This window comes from Melanerpes formicivorus, unplaced genomic scaffold (genome assembly GCF_026170545.1).
Source record: "Melanerpes formicivorus ecotype bairdi unplaced genomic scaffold, bMelFor1.0.p_v2 SCAF_98, whole genome shotgun sequence".
In the NCBI taxonomy this organism is placed as follows: Eukaryota; Metazoa; Chordata; class Aves; order Piciformes; family Picidae; genus Melanerpes; species Melanerpes formicivorus.
Genome location: NW_027142450.1, coordinates 346298 through 366076, shown reverse-complemented (window position 1 = coordinate 366076; position 19779 = coordinate 346298). Strand labels below are relative to the sequence as shown.

Below are 19779 nucleotides of genomic sequence, written 5' to 3'. Positions count from 1 at the left end.
CCCCCCACCCCACCCCCTTCTCTTGGGAAATGTGTTCCAGAGGCTAATCAGTTCCACACTTAGAAATCTGGTTTCAGTTTGAATTTCTCTGGCTTCAGCTTCTAGACCATGGGTTTTATTTTTTCTTGATGATTTTTTTTTCTTATTATTTTGCCTTTCCTGGTTTCAAAACTACATATTCATTTTGTCTAGGGGACTCTTGGGATGACTTGAGAGCAAGTAGCTTTATAAAACAGGGAGAAGTTCACTAGAAGCTAGGACTGACACTTCTTGTGTAGCATCATAGTAGCTCCTAGGTAACATCCTCAGCAGCAACATCCTTAGCTGGTCCCAAGAAGCAGGGGCATTTCCCATGCTGTCTTCTGACCTATACTACACCAGGGCCTAATAAATTCAGCCCACAGTCAGTGTGAGGATGGCTGAGACCATGAACATAGCTGATTTCCTTCAGCTTGCTAATATTGGAAAGGTGCCTATGAAGAGAGACAGATGGACTAATAAGGTGGGGTCACCTCTAATTCCTAGGCAGTTCACAGATAACATTGCCAGGATGCTTTGCTGAGGAAGTAAGAACCAAAACTCTCTCATTTAAGAGACAAGACCTGATGAAAGGCACAGCAAAGTGCTCCACAGAACATTGGAGCTTTTCTTAATCTTAATGTGTAATGTTGTAGATAATGCAGTTTCCAGTGGCCTGGGAATCTCTTACTGACCATCTGCACTCACAATTACCTGCTCAGTTTTTCATCTCTTACTACATCATTGCTGGACTTGCAAAGGGATCATCAAGTATCTGAGTTTCCTTTCTCCATTTTTTTTGCACGTGCTTTTCCTTGTGCCAAGAAATATTTACTGAATATGAAGCTCAGTAAGGCTCAGGCACTGTTTTACTGTATCCATAATTTTTGCTCCAGTTGGAGCTGTACATGTTACTGGGATTCTCCTGTGCTGTGCAGTAGATGAGTGGAGGACTGGCATGTTAGAGCAGGACAGCTATGGAGGAAGTAGGGGGACCTGAGGAAACACTTTTCCTCTGCTATGGGGACTTGGAGCAGGAAAGGCACTGACAAAAGCCACTTTTCAGCTCATATCCCTCAAACACAGAGCAAATTCCCTACAACAGCATCCAAGTTAGGTTTACAACTCCAGGATGTCAGGCCATTTGTACAAGACTCTAAAACCATTCCCCACCTTCAGATTGAAGACTGAACATGCTGTGTCCTCAGAAAATCAGCCCAAGAAGGCTGTTGGTCACAGCAGTCTCTTTTGTCAAAATCAGATCCTTCAGAGTAACCCCAGTCACTTCCACGGTACAGATGATGATGGTATCCATTGCTGGAGCAAATACAGCTCAAGATTTTCAATTTCACTGAAGTCAACCTGCTTCTCTGCTGAGAAGAGGGTGGGGGGGGAAAAAAGAAAAAGTCTGGGTTTCTCTTTAGGGATAAAATGGTTAAGTCTTTACTTTTAGAAGATGGCATATTTCAATCTGCTAGGCAGTTGTTCTCTACCAAAGCGTGAGTACTTTGCCTCAGGTTCCCTGCAGAGAGTCTGAGCCTTCGGTGCTCCATGAAAGCATCCTTGAAACCGGATACATGAACTACATCTGAATGCTTTTTCTGATGTGAAGCTCTTAGCTGTTTGTGTGTGAGGAAAACAAATCAGAAACAAGCAATATTTTCATTTAGATAGCCATTTTTATTAAGAAATTTTTAAATGCATACATAGTTAAGGGAGAAATTACAACAATATGAAAGTGTCTGTTTTCAAAATATTCTATCAAAGGAGTAGTTTCAAAAGCATAATGTAACTCCTCCATAAAAGCTGCCTTACAGGAATACAAATGCAAAACTCTTTTCACATTATTTGGGAAGATATTCCTTTTTGTTTAACAAAAATATAAAGTACAGTATTTACCACATTCTGACAACACTGAGTTCTTAAGGAGTGAAAAATGGGAGGTTCATGCAGCCCTTTCATCATGATATACATTTTCTTCTCTGTGGCCATCAGAGTTTTATGTTTGCAGACAAGGCTTGTCTTGGTAGGATATTAATAAAGTAAGGGAAAAAAAAGTCAGATTTTACATGATGAGTTCTCAGAAACCTGTTTGATATAAATCACTCAAAATAATTTGCCAGAGAAAAGAATGAACCTCTAGATGCTAACAAAGGGAAAGCTGCAACCAAAGCTTCCACAGGAACTGCATTTTCAATGGAATGTGTGTGTTAAACTTTGCATATAGCCTTCATTGCAAAATGAACAGTTATCTCTGATCAAACACCTCAGTTAAAACATATCAGAAAGTCACCCTTCATCCTTCCTCAGACAGAATTCAGATAAGATATTCATACGTACAAGTATAAAACTAGTATAAATTAAAAAAAAGATTGGCACAGCAATAAATACCATCTATTCTTTAAAAAAATAATAATCCAACCTTAGGATTTAACAGCTGCACTTTGAAAATACCATACATGATGATTTCTCATTTACAGAAGCTGCTTTTCCAGCACCAGTTCACTGTTACTCTTTTCCCTCCACATGTGGTTCCTATATCACTCCTATCTCCCCACACATCCTTTCCCCGATTCAGTCTTTGGTCAACAGTTAAAGGCAGAAAGAGAAATCAAGTGCTCTTGAGCGGTGTGTGATGCACAGGATAGCACAGGGAGCCTTAGGCAGCTGAGTGAGTGATTTCTGTAGTGCAAAGGGCAAGGCTGCTCTTCCTGATGCATCGTGTAAATAATGTCAGGCAAAGAGCAAAGCTTCCAGCTCAAAGTTTAATTTTGGTCTAAAGCATGATAAAGCTTTTACTGGGTTCTCACCTAAGTCTCCAGTTGCCCCTGGTCAGGTCTCTGCCATCCCTGAATCCACACTTTGCTCAACCTTGCCCAGGCAGGGGAAGGACATGGTGCTGGCCCATGAGAGTAGCCCCACACCCTGAGTGGTCTCAGCTATATGAGTAGTGACTTGTCACCAGTGCAAGCGTCAGGGCCCAGGTCACAGTGCAAGTCTCAAGAAATGCCAGAGGACAGCAGCTCACAAGGCACCAGACAACCACCACCTAGCTGTAAATATTCCCTAGCCTTGAAGGGAGTCCCTTTCTTCCATGCTGCTACTCCTTCATTTCTCCCAGAAGTAAATGCTCTTCCTTCAGCATGGCATTCCCCTGCAACACTTCACTAGTTTGTCCTCAAAAGTGAAGGTTGACAGATGACACCATCTCCTGCAGTACCTCCCCTTCCTGGCTATACTGTCACAGAGCTGGGCCCCCAAGGTTTGATCAGGGTGCTCCAGCACTGCCCCACCTCAATGTTTCAGTCAAAGTAGTCTGCTCGCCTAGGCTGTAATGTGGGATTCCCTGCTGGTGCTGACCCCAGATGCACTCCCTGTAACAAGGACTGGAGCAGGGTGCTGGCAAGGCCTGTACAGTCAAATTTACCCATGCCATCTTTTCTCTGGAAAGCCAATGTTTCCCCTAGAAACATAACCTCCATGGCCCCTACCATCATTAGCAGAGTATGCCATTGAATCAAAATCCAAGGATTATTTGATTCAACGTTTATTCCACTGGGGATTGGTCAGACCTCAAGCTGTCCTTTGATGGGAAGTCTCTGTGCTGGGAAGCCTGTGTGAGGTGGACAGGCTTTGTCTGTCAGAACCAAGATTCCTTCACACTTTCCCCAAAGTAATTCTCGGCTTTGACGCTCACATCTCTGGCAAACCACTAGCAATTGTAGGTGCTTGTGTGGGAACAGGAGATGGACCCTATATATAATGTACAGTCCAGGGAAGATACAAGGAATTCCAATTTTCTCCTAAAAGTTGTTTCTGTCTTTATGCTTAAAACAGAGGATCTGATCCTACTCATATTAAATCAACACTCCAATTCTCATCAGTTACAGTGGTACCAAACCTTTCAAAACAGAGACACAATATACTTGCAGCACCATGCTGGTAATGATAACAATAGAAGGAATGTAAAAATCACACATATACATTTTAGGCACAGCAGTTACTTTAAATGAAATGAGGTGATGTGGTCCTAGCTGAAACACTTCCTGTAACAGCACTATTTCACAGAAAGGAAAATTACTTTTTACCTGAATCCATATGAAAATAAGGTAGTAGCCCAAGTGCCTCTGGCACTAAAGGTGCCTGCTGCAAAAAGTATGGGTACTTAGTGAAACACTTCTCTCAGTGTTCCCAACACAGGCTACAGGAAAGAGGGAAGATTTCTTTTGAAGCAATCCATTCCAAAAGGAATACAATCTTCTGACTTTTTTTGTTTACACTGCACACAGAGACACATACAAACACAAGCATTGTTCTGCACAGATGTGCTTCCCCCACTGGATCCCAGTGCACAGCATACTATGATTACCCCAGTACTGCAGGTGTCTTTCCATACACTATATATCAAAAAAATTGAGAAATGAGAGAAAGACATTTCTGGCTTAGAGAGGAGATCAGTGCAAGAAGTTGTACCTGTCCTCAAGACTACTTTGCAATTGAAGTTCCAGAGGCTGTCCTGCTCACCAGCAAACAGGGCCACGACCACTGGTGAACACTGAGCGTTGGCCTTCACATGCACATTTGAGAAACACCACTCCTTCCACAAACTGGACAGACTCTCTCTTGCTCCAGCCACCTCTTTTTGCCAAAGATATGGTCAGACATCCTCTTCTAAGCCTCTGGAGCAACCAAAGACTTACTTCCCTCAGGTACGTGTGTTTGTTCAGTAGCTGAGGCTATGGCATCGTCTTGAAGAGTCGTGGGAACACATCATGCCTACTTCAGTGCAAAGCTAGCCAGGAGAGCTGAAACCAACTCCTGCGGATGGGTGGGATGAGACACCAGGTGCGTGGCACCTCCAAGCAACTTGCAACATGATCACGTGGTTAAACCTGTAACAACCCATTTCTTTTTGTGCTAAAATTTGTCACCAAAACCACAGAAACATAGGAAATGCCAGGTAACATCAGATCAGTATTGTGGCTCCTAACATGCACAACTACTACAAAGCAAATAGCAGCACCTTGCAATACCAGATGTGCATTGACCAGCTGCTCAGAGAAGGGCTTTAATCATGTAGGCTTTAGTTTAACCCCTCACCCAAAATACCTATAAATGCCACCAATTGAAATGCTGTCCACCTTTATCAAGGTCTGATGCTTTTTAGCCTTCCTATGTTCTTGGTCTCGAAGACTTCTGGAGGCAAAGAATTCCTCCACTACAACATCATTGCACTGTACAGTTCATGTACTTCTAGGTTTAAAACTCCAGGAGACTTGCATGAACCAACATAAAGTTAAATAAAGCAAGACTTCTACATAGCAAAGGAAATAAAATATTATATAATAACATGAGGTTAATTTAAACTCATATCTGCCCTCAGTGCTAAGGAATAAACCAACCTGTATAGAAACATATTTTTCTCAAAAAGTTACATCCTACTATATAAAAATTAGCACTGTGAAAGCAAGCCAATTTGTGCAAAAAGAATCACCAACCCACACATAAGCCCCAGACATAAAACCCTTTTGGAAATGCATGAAGCGTTGCTTTTGTGCTGCATGATAGCAGTGAAATGTGTTCATTCCCTAATACTGGTTATCTGCTTTCTGGGTCCTACAGTAAGAAATCCTGTAGACGGCTTACAATGCTTGCCTCTTACATCTTGAACCTCCTGTTGATGAAGAACAGAGTGAAACACTATTAAGGTTTATTTCAGTTGCAAAAGCTTTAATATCAGGCCTAGTCAAACAGCAAATCTGTGTCTGGACTAACCTGAAGACATTTCTTTTGCAGTGCCTCCAGCACGTGTCAAACATTTTGGGGAAAGTTCTCCACAAGGAGCTACTGGGGCCCACCAGGGCAAACCCAGCAATAGAAGTTATTTTGAGCAGGTTGTGCTCATCACAGTTAGTAAGGTGTTCAAAGCTAATATAGGAGGAAGGCTGGCTAAGAAGCTTATTCTGGACTTGAAAGCCAGAGCAAAGAGGGATTAATCATTTGTGAGCAGCCCCAGTAGTGGAGCAAATGGCACTGGGAATGCCTCTCCTACGTGACCCTACCCCATAGTTCTGCTGGAAATCATGGACTGCATTTCCACACGTCTCTGTGAGAGTGGAGGAGCACAGAGGACAGACAGTCCATGCTCTGCTATTGTTGGTGTTCAACTCCCACCATGGGGTAGCTCGAGAGCAGAGGCTCCTGAGTGTGATATCCAGCCAGGATGGCCTCCCTTCTCTGGGACCTCACCTGCTGTGAGCAGCCAGGTAGCATGTCACAGCCCATGGTGACCACCCAGTGAAGGTGAGGTGACAAGGAGGGTGAGTAGCCACAGGCTGCACAATAAATGCCTGAGGCATTAAGTGCGGCAGTGGGGAGCTCAAGGTAGGAGGCAGATAGATTAAGTTTCCCATGCTCAGTATGAGCATGGTACTTGAGGGACTGGTGGGTTAGGCATCACAGCAAAGTGAAAGTGTATTATGTGCAGTTTTCACTCAGAACAGGAAGCCTGGTGGCCTCCAGGTTTTGTGTGAAGTGACCCCTACTCCTGCTCCAGGCCATTCAGCCTGCTGCAGTCTAGATGAGGTCACTAAGGCTGTTACAAGTGTTATAAGGTAAACACCAGGTATGAAAAAAAGTATCCCTGATATCCCAGGCTGTCTAGCCTACAAAATGAGAACAAACACATTGTTTCCAATGACCCATGGACAGCAAAGATTGTGTGACCACAGCCAGAGACAATTGTGGATACTCTCAGTGAAGGTAGCCTTGGAAAACTCAACCAGGCACAAAGAGGATGACTGAACCATGAGAAAAATTATCCTCTTTGAAGATATTTTCTTCCAATATCTGTAAATCCTACTTCTTTTGGTGCAAAAAGGCAAGCTAACAGCAGTCTGGTGGGAAAAAAAAAAACCAGCTGGGACATCCAGAGCATTGGCACATGGAACACTGTTCTCTAGGACTTGTCTAGCATCTCCTATAGGAGAGGTGTCAACTAGTCACCAAGGCACCAAATCATGCTGCCACCATCCAGTGCTGCATTTGTCATGAAAACACACCAGCAACAGTTTGGTATTGGAGCAATATGGCCATCTAAAATTGATAGAGCTTTCAAATATTTACACTGCCTTTGACTTTGGTTTTGTTTCAGGGTTAGTTGGGTCTCTTTGGATGTTCATTTTCCCATCTAAATAATGGGGAAAATTCCCTGCCTTTGTTGTGGCTGAACTTTTTCCCTGTTTTATGAGTTTTTTCTATACAATATTCCCTTGCAGGGAGACTACAGATGCAATCCTCAATAAATATAGGGGAAAATGGAGGTCTGGATAGGCTAATAAATTTGCCCAAGGTCACATAGGGATGGTCAGTGGAAGAGCAGGGACTTGAACCTGAGGTATCCCAGCTCAAAAACTAATGCCTCCTACCATTCTTCCTCCCTGGAGACTTTAGTGGTGTTGCACGGGAAGGGCAGAGTGGGCCCCGTTTCTTCTGTTGCTTTTTTTTATGAGTGCGATGACGTGGTCTAAATTAAGAGAAAAATACAAAAAGACTGCCATAAATTATCCATATACAAAGGCCTTATTCACTTTCATCCTATGGTCCTTCCACATCTCACTGGCAGAATGATGGCAAACTATGATAACATCCCCTTTCACATCCCCTCTGCCCCAGAGGAACACTAGGCAAATCAAAATGCCCTGTTGACAGGACATTTGCAAATTCTGAGGCCAGAACAACTCTTTTCCCCCAAACATTGAATTCTTCCCAAATGCCTGACAGAACATGTCAGCCAGGAGCCTCACCATCTACACTAGTACTCCCTGAGGTACAATGAAAGCAAAGAGGGGCTGGATGCCACCCAGTATTCCCACTGACATCAACAGGAACTGGTGGCTACTCTATGGGATTTGTGGGCACTTTGCAACTTAAAAACAAAGCTTTAAAGATAGTTGCCTGTGTTGTCCCCATCTCATGGGACACTGAACAAGCACACCCTTGGTGGAGTACCAGGAGGTAGTTGTTTGGGTGTCTTGCACTTCAGCCATTTACAGATGAGGTCAGACATTACCTTCAGCCCCAGAGCTGCCAGACTTGGGCATACAAATACTATGCAGGTCTTGGCTCCTATCACATCCAGCCCCTAGAAGTTGGGAGTTTTCTTTCATTCAGTGGTCTCAGGGGAAAGGTATTTCCTATTTGACTTTCTCATCTTCTCCAGATCCATCAGCTCTCATCTGTGAAAGAAGTAGCTGAAGTAGCTACTGACTCCAGCATGTCAGACTGAGGGACGTTCTGAGATGGGACTATATTAATGCAAAAGCAGACAAACTGGTCCCTGCATATTTTGGGCTCTGATAATACTGCAAGAGCCTGATTTTGCACATCCCTGCATGAAGGAGGAAGGGAAAGGCAGTCAGTGTGCTGTAAATGATGACTGAGATTGCCTGGAAATGATAAAGGATTTGTTAGCTCTTTCAAGAAAGGTTGACTTGCCCGTTGTCTATTAAATGGATGAATGTTGAATGATGTTGGTCACAGCAGCTGCACCATGATTTTTAAAGCCAGTTAAGGAATCTGAGTTCCTGACAGCCTGAATGTACTTTACTGATGTCTCATAAGTGTGTATATTACATGGAGATGTGATGAATATAAAGCAATAATAAAGGCTAAGCAGAATTAGTGAGCAAAATAATTCCATACTAAAAACCATCTCTGGTTTCACAATCAACTGTTTTGTACTACAATATTCTATGAACTTTTCCTTGCCTTTAGCTGAAGACTATAATACAGAAGATACTCTTGTATTGAAGCACTGATGTAGATTAAGACGTCTTGACAGCTTGGATTTTACTTAAGCAATTACAAGAGTCCTTTCTACAAAATGTATTGATTTTATTCCAGAAAAATAAATTCCCATGTACAATTGGGTTTTCATAACATGAAACAATTAGCCATTTTATTGCTAGTGCATATAGGGTAATGTCACATTTCATACAATTTCAGTACAAGTGAAAAAATATAATATATGGCTGATTGAAATGGATAGCTACATTAACATTTATAGATCTATATAGATTTATTTTACAAGCTGTTAGTAGTTTTGAGGGATATTGGTGTTTTAAACTACCAACATTCATATGGCTCCAATTCAAATATATGAATCGTTTGATGTACTATAAATATATTCCAAAGTACATTTCATTGAAGAAGTCAAAGCTGTGCACTAAAATATATCAAAAACATGCCTGGTGAAAATGCTACAGACAGAACCCTCACTGTCTGTGGAGCATGAAAATGCCACTGGTGCTAGCATTACTAGATGGAAAATGAAAACCGTACCGTGATTACAGGATTAGGTGCTGGAGATACATGCTGTCATCTTATGTCATATTACTGGGACCAAATTATCTTCCATTATTCAATGTAAACTATGAAGAAATCCACCAAATCGGTAGAATTACTTCTGGATTAGTACTAGGTAAACAACACCCAGAATCTGGCTGGAGATCAGGCATAGCCTCACTAGTTTCAGTACAGCTAGCCACAGATCTTCACTAGTGAAAGTGAAAGCAAAACATGTTCCAGCTGAGTTGTTCCCCTAAGTCAGGCAGGCAGGATCTGAGCAAATAAGAAATTTGTAGGGTTGGGAAAATGTGATTATGTGCCTCCTAAGTTTCAGGTCTTATGAACAGCACCAAAGGCTTCATTGAGGATGGTAACAAGCAGAAACTTAGGCAGGGGAGTGAGGTTTTCCCAGGTTGGAAAAAAAGGCTCAAGCCCCTGGAATAGTCAGCATGGGCCACACTCTGCTCTTAGGTTGATTTGTGCCTAAAACCAACGTTATCCTGGTAGCATTAGCCTGGATTACCTCAACAGAGAATTTGCCCAAAGGACAAGAGGGCTGAGTGCTGGCAGCAAAGAAGGCACTGAGCATCAGATGAGATGGAAAAAGCTGTCAGGGCTGGAATCAGAGTCAGTTTGTGAGCTGGCTTCCTTCTCACCTTTCTTCTCACTCTCGACCCCAGTGTGGTCCCAAAAGGGCCACATGGAAGAATCTCCCTGCTTCTGATAATATTTCCCCCCATCCTTCTTATAAAAACACTGGGGAGCAAAGTTTTGTTTGTGATGTTTTTTTAAACTCCAACTCTTGTATGGCAGATGTTAAAAAAGAAACAAAACAGCAGAGGGCATTCAGCTACCTGAACTGCCTCACATCTGCCCTGGGGTCAAGTGCTTTCCTACGTTTCTCCAAGAATGCATTGCTGTGTAAATGACTGGATTCCAGCCCTGCCTTTGTGTTCAGCACGGTTACAGTTACTGAGTGGGAATGTGGTGGCAAGGATGGGAGGGATACTGAGTGCACAGGTAGACTTGCTGGCCAAAGTGTTGCTGTTGGATCAACCACAGCCCAGGCCTCTGGACAACCAAGAAAATTCTTTATACCATCACTTGTCTTACCTTCCATCCTAGAAAGGCTGGAGGCCTCCCCTGAAACTCAGCAGAAATTTAGCTTACTAAAATTGAACTGAGATACACGGGGTCCACCTCAGAGTAGTCATGATCACCCACTTTCAAGGGGAATAAAAATAGATTTTAAAAGTCTGAATTTGCCAGGACTGACAGTTTTTCCCTTGGCCTTGTCTGTCAGAGAGCCTGATTCATGGCAGTGCATCTCGTCTTGGCTGACATTAATAGCACTCCTCACTGGCCAGCAGAGAAACAATTTAGTGCCAAGACCCCCTAGGCCACAGCTGCCTGTGCAAACAGACCCTCGATGTAGTAACATGGAGAAGGGGCTCCAAAGAAACTGGAACAATATAGACTCTGAAGTAATTGTAGTTTGACTTGGGAAAGAGGGAGCATAAAGGAAGCATTTTCCTTGGGAGAACAGCTTTTTTAAAAAAGATGAGCTGGGGACCCCAGAACAGATTGATGAGGATACATTTTGCCTCAAACCCTGGCAAAACTCTTAATTTAACATTTAGGATATACTAGAAGCTGTTATTTTATTACAGACTAGGTCAACTCCAAACCCATCTTCAGAACAATATCTGATTCCACGAGTACTTTGTCCACATGGTAAAAGCCAGCCCTTAATGTTCTACCCTTTAATAACTCAGGTTGTTAGCTGTTAAGTCCATTTGTCTCTTGCCTTACTTGTTTAAAGCTTTCTCCAGATATTCCTGGATCCACTTTAACTTGGGATCAATGCACACTTGCTTGCTGTTGCTCTTGAGCCTTGCACTGCCAAAAGAGAAAAGTCAGAGTGAGTCCAGTGTGCAACATTCCTCAGCCCACACCCACAACTCACCTTGGGGGTCTTATTTTTGTGTCTCAGTACTGCTCTCAATTAACCCATGAAGAGGATGGGTTATCTTTGCCATCCTTGAGCCACCTATTATAAATGGTTCTGAAGCACTAACATATGATTTTTAAGCACTGGTGCTATCTGTCTCCTCTGAGGATGATTCTTGTGATCTGTACTGGGTGAAGGTGTGAACTTGGGAGTGGGGCAGATACCGAACTTGTTTTTCGATGTACATCTGGGCTGTTACAAGTTCTGTGCTGACACTATTTAAATTTCATTTGGAAATACTGATATGATATAGGTCCTTTTGCAAGGAATTAATTAATAGCTTTCTGATTCAACCCAAAATTGAAGTTTCACATGTTTTGAGGACAGACACCAAACCATGCCTCTTGGATATTCTTGAAAGAGTCTGGTCACTTGTCAGCTTTTTGGTTTGTATAAGACTGAACAGATTGCAACCAGGAAGGCAACTGGAAGTACTGCAGAGCCAGAGGCAAGTTTTCACTCCTGTGTTCACCCAGTGCTTGGAAACAAAAGCAGAAACCTCCTGAGGGGCTTCTCCTAGGTATCCAAGCTTCACTTTCCTCACCAGACTGTTTAGCTACTTTGAATTCCCTGTGAGTTTGGCATTTGGGCTATCTGCATCTTTCATACAGAAGCAGTACGAATGCCCATCAGCGTAAGTTCAGTACTTGTTTAAGCATTTTGCTGGATGGAAGCCAAAATGTTCCCCATTTTATAAAATTAAATCTGCAGAATATAAAACTATGGCGTTAGAAATAACAGGTCAAAAAGGCTCCGTGTTCTGAATTTATGCAACACAGTGTAAGATAAACACATGAAAGATGCTGTCTTGCAAGCCCTGCACCAATCAAGAGACAAAGAGGCCTAATTCTTATTTCCCTTACAGCAGTGCCAAACTGGAGTGTTTCCAGTGAAGCAATACCAACAGAAAGTAAGAATGGATTTGCTGATGTTAGCAATGCCTGGAACTCTTGAGCTGGTTTTGAAGGGTATGGAATCAAAAGCACACAAAACCAGCCCCCAGCCATGTGCTGTGCAATTCCTCTCACCTACTAAGACATTTAATTTTTTAGACATTTATGTCTGAGCCTATCAGCCCCTGCCTCCTTGTACAATCATGTGAGAGACCTGGGCAATTATACGGCAAGTTAATCTGAACTGGTTTAGGTGTCTAGTTTAGGATGTAATTAATTGCATGCTAAAAATGCCTATTGCCCTTCATTGAAAAGCAGAGAATTTAGAGTGGGATTCATAGAAGTAGACATTGACAGAGGAGATGTCTGGATTTGGAGAGATGGCTTCCAACAGGAGCAAAACCAAAAGCCTGCTCTTAAGATATTTTTTTCAGGTACAGTTCCCCCCTGATTAATAAAGGGGAATGTATGTGCAGAAAACAAACAAACAAAACTCCAAATCACACACACAAACCCACAAACTCTTTCCTTAAAACTATATGATGCACTGAGATTTTGTGTTTCTAGTAGCTTTTTAATGTACTTTTACTTTCCCTGGGCAATGCGTGCCTACTAAATTCAGTGTGCTTAAAATTATCAAGATGAGAATTTTATATGCTATCTTTTGATTCCATTTCAGCTTCTGTTTTGATGAAGACCTTGTTCAAACTCACAATGTTTCAGGGGTATTTGGAGGCAGCTTTTAAATACCTTACTTCATAAAGTTAACAAAAAGACAGTGTGTTCTGTATGCCATTGAATCCCATTGCACACAACACACAGGTCGTAAATGAGCAAGAATATGAATTGTTTGTGTTTCTGCATTTCATGCCTAATAGTTAAGATCATGTATTAATTAAGAGACAAATGTATACTCTGTCCTGTCATAAATGCCTGTCATTTTCTTGAAACTACTCCAGAAAATTTTCAAATCCTTTACAAAGCTTTAGTACTGGAACCATTATGATATCCATTGACAGTCCCAGAGCACAAGTCCATACACTACTGCATTTTGGATGCTTGCCTTCAAATTTGTCCATAGGTAGAGATCAGTTAATCGCAGCTGGTTTTGCCATTTTGTGAAAGGAAATTATTTCTCATCTGGGACTTACATGGTTCTCACTGTCCTCCACCAAATCCTAACTCAGAAGCACAGATGAGAAAATGTGGATAATCTACCCAGAGTGGTTTAAAAAATAGAAAGGGAAAAAATAAAATGTTCAGGAATGGATGCATGCTCTTCAATGTTCCTGATAAATTTCATGAAACCACATCAGCTGAGCGTAGACATATTTTGGATGACAACGAATGGATTTCTGCAGCATTTGAGTTACAACTGGAAGGCTCAACACAGATCAAAGACAGAACTAGTGATGGGACCACTGCAGAGAAACCCAGTCTATTCACTGAGATACTCTTACTGAGGTCAGCAGTAGTAAGACTCCTTCACAATGAAAAGATGAATGCTGGTTTTTTTTCTTCTGAAGATTTTGAATTTGGGAAGAGGAAAGAGGGGCTCCACCACAAACAAATGAACCAAATAAAAAGACCTTCCTAAGCACACACACACATACACATCTACAACCCCATTTTCCATGAAAATGTTATTCTCCATTAAAAACCCATCATTTCTCTCCTCTGTGATTTACCAGCATCAGTCATAGCCTGGTAAATGTGTCCCTATATCAGGCCAGCACATGTTTAGGGTCTGCACCTCCTGTGGAGGCTACAGGAAATCCAGGAATTCCTTTTGCTTGTTTAGTTCCTCTCTTATGGAGAAGTGGAGCATTAGAAGACTCAAACCAATGTACAGTATTTTCCCCAAGGTGTGAAGCTCCACATCCAAGGCAATGGACAAGGTTGTCTGACATTTCTGCTCACATACACATAGGGGAACAGGACATGGGATTGCATAATCACAAGGAGATCACAGAGGTAGAATACAGCTGGGAAACATCCAGCTGAGCTCCTTTATGTGGAGTAAAGCAGGGTCCATGTGTATCTGACACATGAGGTGAAGAGATGAATTGGAAGTCATGGCATGGGACAGACCAAACTTCAGCCGCCAAAGCAGGAGCCAGCTGTGCAGCTCCTCTTTTTGACATCTGAGATTTGCACCCAGCTGAAAAGAGCAAAAACTTACACAATCTGAAGTGAGCAGTTGGGTGTGGAGAGGATTTTGAGGTGCTTAATGTTGGCTCTTGCCACGTTGCTCTCGTAGAATCGACAGGGACATCGGTAAGTCAGGCTGACGGGTTTCTCTGAGGGACACAGGGAGAGAAAGGACATATTACTCTCTCGTGCTCCCGGTCAGCCGCACAGATACACAGACCTGACAGAAACTTCCTCCACACATGCAGGTGGAAAAAAAAAAAAAAAAAAAAAAAGGCAGGAGAAAAGCTGTAGCTTTGGGAGAGTATTTGCCCACAGCTCACAGCACAATCCTTTTACTCCAGTACCCAGCCTTTCAATAATAGTGCGCGGGATTTTAGAAGACAAAAGAAGAAGGAGAGAAAATGGAGATAAGAACAAGAGATTAGAATAAGGAGCCGCTCCATTGTGCAGGGATGCTCCTGGTAATTAGACAAGATAAAGGCCAAAAGAGGGGCACTTGTCCTCAGTGTTGTTCTTGTCAAATGATTTTGACCCGAGGCTAAATTAGAAGGTAGCCAGAAGAAAGCGATGAATTCCAAAGAGTTCAGATCAAAACAGCTCGGCTCAGGTGCAGGCTTTTCACGGGGGACTTACTGGCTACAGAAAAGCTCTGAGTCTTTTAGGATTTCCCAGGGCCCAGAGGCTGACCTTTCCCCACTACAGCCAGCCTTCGCTCCCAGCCAAGACACTCGCATAAGGAGGTGGACTCGGAGATGCGAGATCACAGCGGTTTCACAGGAGAGAATTGGTGTCTTTTGAGCTCCTAGCCTCAGGCAAAGTAACGGCAACTGAGGAGACAGTTATCAGGCAGTCCACTCTCCATACACTAAACAGGGACCACCAGTTTTGTCACTGGCATCACTAGGGACAGAATTAAGTTTAGCCCCCAAGGCTAAAAAGCAGCCATATATATGCATGCAGAACTCAGAAAAACAGGCGAGCACTTGCCAGCCTCTGATGCAGTCCTGCTACCTGATTTCTCTGTGACAGAACTTAATTACTGGCAAATAAGTGCACATAAATATGTTCCTCATTCTGTGTGTAAGCTTCAAAGCTCCATGCACACTAAACTACAAACACTGAAGCCTTACATGGAAGCCTAGAAAGAGCTGCCTAAGTTTAAAAGTTTCCCAGTGGAGCAGTTTCCAGCCTCTGGGAGGAATTACATTCATACACCTAACCCATAAGATTAGGTTCATGTTGTAGATGATCGGATCTATATCTAACAGGGCTCAAGATCCTACATGGCAATTTGCCACCCTGTTTATTTAGCCACACAGGAGTACTAGTAGCATCCAAACCCTGTTCCCTCAAAGGCAGATGGAGAGCTAAAGAGCAGGGAAAGGCTTGAAATCCCTAAACTGCTGTCTAGGAAGGTGAGAAAAGAGACAGCTTTTCTGAGTGCAGCTGATCTGCATATATTGCATATTTACCACAGCCTGTCTCTAGCACACATAACCACAGATAGCACAGTAAATTTACCGTCCTCAGGAGGGAAAAACATTTTTTCCCCAAGTGCCTCTGGCAAGTGATGAGCCAGAATCAGATTCCACAGGCAGATGGGCAAAGACAGAGGAATTTATCAGTGAGAGTAGAATCCCTCCAGATTCACACCAGGATCTAGACTGTAAGTTAACAAAATTGGAAAACCTTTTCTGTCAGTTTTATGTCAGTCCAAACAATTATATCATCTATGAGTTAGTAAGTGGGAGGACAAGCTCCCATCTGTAGGGAGAGGAGGAATGAGGGCTGCAGGGTGACCCTCACAAACACGCACTAGACTGACTAGTGCTATTGTGGAAGGGAGTGAGAAAGACACTAGGATTTCTCACTGCAAATCTGTGCCTAATTGCTACATATCAGCGAGTTTGTACTTGAAAGAGTGGCTGAAATTGAGTGCAGTCAATACAAAACCACTCAGAACAGCTGCAGTGGAAGAGCCTCTGCAAGCTTGTACCAAGGAAATTTAAGCAAGTTTTACCCTATGCAACATGCAGGAGATGAACCATTCAGATGTATGATTTGAGAATTTAGTCCTATCCGTAGCATTTGAAATCAGAGACAGAGAAATTTTAACCATGACTAATATGTCTATAAGTTCCAGAGTAATTTCCTGCCCAAGAAAAGGCATTCAGCACAGCAAGGAGTTGGGGAATTCCCATAATTCGGTGTTGTGCTGTCACCCCAGTGCAAGGTGGAAAGACAGCTCCCCTCGCTGCACATTTCTGTGCCACTTGCCTCATGACCAGCAACAGGCACCAAACACCACAGAGCGGCAGCATAGGCACCAACGGAGTCAGCTCTCAACATCACTTACAGGCACTTGGATGGAAAGGGAAGCTGTATGCAGGTGGGCAGGATGGACACGAACAGATAAAACATTTGACAAAAACTTCGTTTTATTCCTGTTCATCCAAGATTGTATTTGTCAGAGTCAGAAGAGAGCTGCAAAGTGGTTTAGGACTAGAACAGCTTCATTTCCCTGGGAAGTGAGGCTATGAGAGGCAGATCAGCCTTACCACGTTGGCTAGGGAGGATTCAAAGCTCACCTGGCCTCCAGCACCCTGCAAGGCGTCATCTGGATCAACACTGAGCTCACTACATTACACACGAAGAAGCAGGCAAAAAATTTTCACTTTTCTCATTGCAAGCAGGTGGAGTCTCTCTCCTTACGTTAGTTTTTCTCCAACACTTTTAAGTAATTTCCCCACTCAGGCAGCCAGGTCCCAGGCACGCTTACCCTGTCATAAAGGTACCTGGTACCATTTGCTGCAAACTAAGAGCGTCCAGAGGGGAGCCAAGCAGAGAGAACGAACCCTAGAGCTGCTCGTAGGGGTGGGGGGCAAGGGACTGGGGCTGTCCCTGCCGACTTTCAGGTGTGCCCTCAGTTATCTGCAGTGCTCACTTCCCAGCCTGCGTTGCAGATGAGTGCCCGGGGGCAGAACCCACCAGCCCAGTCTACCTCTTGAGGGTATTCTGGGCAGCGCTTGCTTCGTGATGTTTTTTTGTACGTTTCACCGGGTCGGAGTCGCTGCTGGGACAGTGCAATAGAAAAGCATCAGCAAAGTTATCGGGAGCGATTAACTCCCTCGCGCTAAACAAAGGCGGCACCGGAGGGCACCCTGGGTGGGGAGCAACCAAGTTTCGGTCGTCGAAATGGGAGACTAAGACGAGAGCTGAGGTTTGAAAGGGCTCTCTAGTTACTGAGCCAGCAAACTTTCGATGGGGGGGAACAAAAGGTGTCAAGTCTCTGCCAGGCGAGAGGCTAGCCTCAGGGGGAGAGCCGGGCGATGCCCACAAACTGCAGGCAGACCTTTCTCGCCCGGCCGCGGGTGGTGACTGCGGCTGACCCGCGCCGCCTTTGCTGCCGCGGAGCCCCGTGGGCCTGGACTCCCCACTGTCCACAGATACGGGGCGGATGGTGCAGCCATTAGTCCACGGTCTCCGGGGGTGCCCACACTCGGCAGCTCCCACAGCGAACAGCTGGCGAGCAATCGCCCGGCTGCCGCCGCGACCCGAATCTAGGGACGACCAGCGAGCAGCGCAGTGCAGGAGAAACAGCCGCGATGTCGCTGCCTTCGAGACAAATACTACCTCAGCAGCACTCGCAGGCTGCCAGCCCCAGTCCCTCCAGAGCTCTCGTCAGCGCAGCTCTCCGCGCACCCCCCGAAACCTCTCCGTATACCCTCGCTGGGGATGCGGTGAATTCCAGCCAAGTGACCACTGTGTCTCAGCTCTGCCCTGATCGAGGGAAGGCAGGTCACGACAGAGGATCCGAAAAGAAACCGTGCAACCGCCTGTTCCTCACTGTTCCTCATTTCTTGTAATTTTTAGTTGGAATTTGCTTTTTGCCTTTTTTTTTTTTTTTTTTTTTTTTTTTTTTTTTTAAAGAAAAAGGTAAATCGATATGCGTATTTTGCAACCCAATCACCTCCTACAGACCGAGCGCTGTTGCAAGTTTTCGCCACAGCCGATTTCAACCCGGGATAAGTTTGGCAAAGAGGATTGCTTTGACCAGCGTTCCTTTTAAGAAAGCGAGCGAGCAAGGGAGGGGAGAGCCTGCCTGCTCCCCGCGCACACCCGCTTGGAGCTTGCCAGACGCGCACGTCTGAGCTGCGGCGGGAGCCAGGGCCGAGAGAGCGGGTGAGCTGCGGGAAAGTGGTGAAGAGTGAAGAGTTCCAAGAGCCGTGGCTTCCAGCTGGGTTCCCCAGCGCCCGCAGGCAGAAGCGGAGTAAGCGGAGAGAAGCGGATCCCGGCAGCTCGCTTACTTACCCTCCGAGAGGGAGATGATCGCCAGGGCGAAAGCAAGCAGAGCCAGGGCTCGGAGGTCCATGCTGGGGCGTCTGACGGGGCGCGGAGCAGGCGAAGGACTGCTAGTCCCGGCAGCTGCGGCGCTCTGCGGGAGTCCCCTCCTCCCCTCCCTCTATAGAGGGGCCGGGACCGCCGGGCTGGGGGGAGGGGAGCCAGGGGGAGTAGCTAGGCTATGATTTATTGCCCGTGGCATGTTATTACATCCTTCCTCTCTTAAAAATGCTTGGAAAGGAACCAAAAGAGCGAGGGCTCCTCTCTCCGCCCCGTCAACCCGGTAGTCTTGCCCCAGGCAAAGCGCTTGCTCCAGCAGCCCCGAGACCCGAGCCCCTCTTGGGACGGCAGCGGCGGTGCGCTTCCCCCCTGGGAGTTGCAGCGGGCAGCCGAGCTGTCGGCCACTCCGTCCAGCCCTGGCCGGGGGGAGAAGGTTTCCTCACCAAACTACGCCAGCCTTGGTCCCTTCTGTGCACCCTGACCCCACTTCTTTTGAACCAGAGCTGCTTAGCCCTGGGACAGCTATGGGTGAGCATCCTGTAGGGGCTCACCGCTCACACCGAGAAGGGAAGCGAAATCTCCCTCACTCCTGTGGGCGCGAATCTAAATTTACACCGGAGCCCTGAGCATCAGATCCAGCGCCTCATACAAAGCATCCCCCCAGAAGCTTTATCTTGGGGTTCGGTTTTGTGTTGGAGTTTTGGTGTGTCGTTTGGGTTTTTTTGTGTGGGTTGTTGTTTTTTGTTGTTTTTTTTTTTTGGTGGTGCTGGTTTTTATTGTTGTTTGGTTGGGGTTTTTTGCGTGTGTTTGGTTGTTTTTTGTTTTTTTTTTTTTGGGGGGGGGGAGGGTGGGGGGAAAGGAGAGAAAGGGGCTTTAAGGTTTTTGTGGTGTGGGTGGGTTTTTTTGTTTGCCTCTGCATGCTTGGTCGAAACATCACTTTTCCCCGTATTAGTTGAACCCAGCTGTACATTTGCTGCCACATTTCGCCTCCTTTGTATTGCAGACGACGCTGGG

The 19779-nt window shown here is 44.7% G+C and overlaps 1 protein-coding gene across 1 annotated transcript; it reads right to left on the bottom strand.

Moving 5' to 3' along the window:
* Positions 1 to 1677: 1677 nt before the first annotated feature.
* On the bottom strand, positions 1678 to 18987 carry CXCL12 (C-X-C motif chemokine ligand 12). Its single transcript, XM_068166162.1, has 5 exons — positions 18736 to 18987; positions 14453 to 14570; positions 11179 to 11265; positions 7446 to 7543; positions 1678 to 5692 (listed from the first exon to the last, which is right to left on the bottom strand). Exons 1-5 carry the CDS (start codon positions 18794 to 18796, stop codon positions 5661 to 5663), a joined length of 396 nt encoding a protein of 131 aa, XP_068022263.1. The 5' UTR covers positions 18797 to 18987; the 3' UTR covers positions 1678 to 5660.
* Positions 18988 to 19779: the final 792 nt, after the last annotated feature.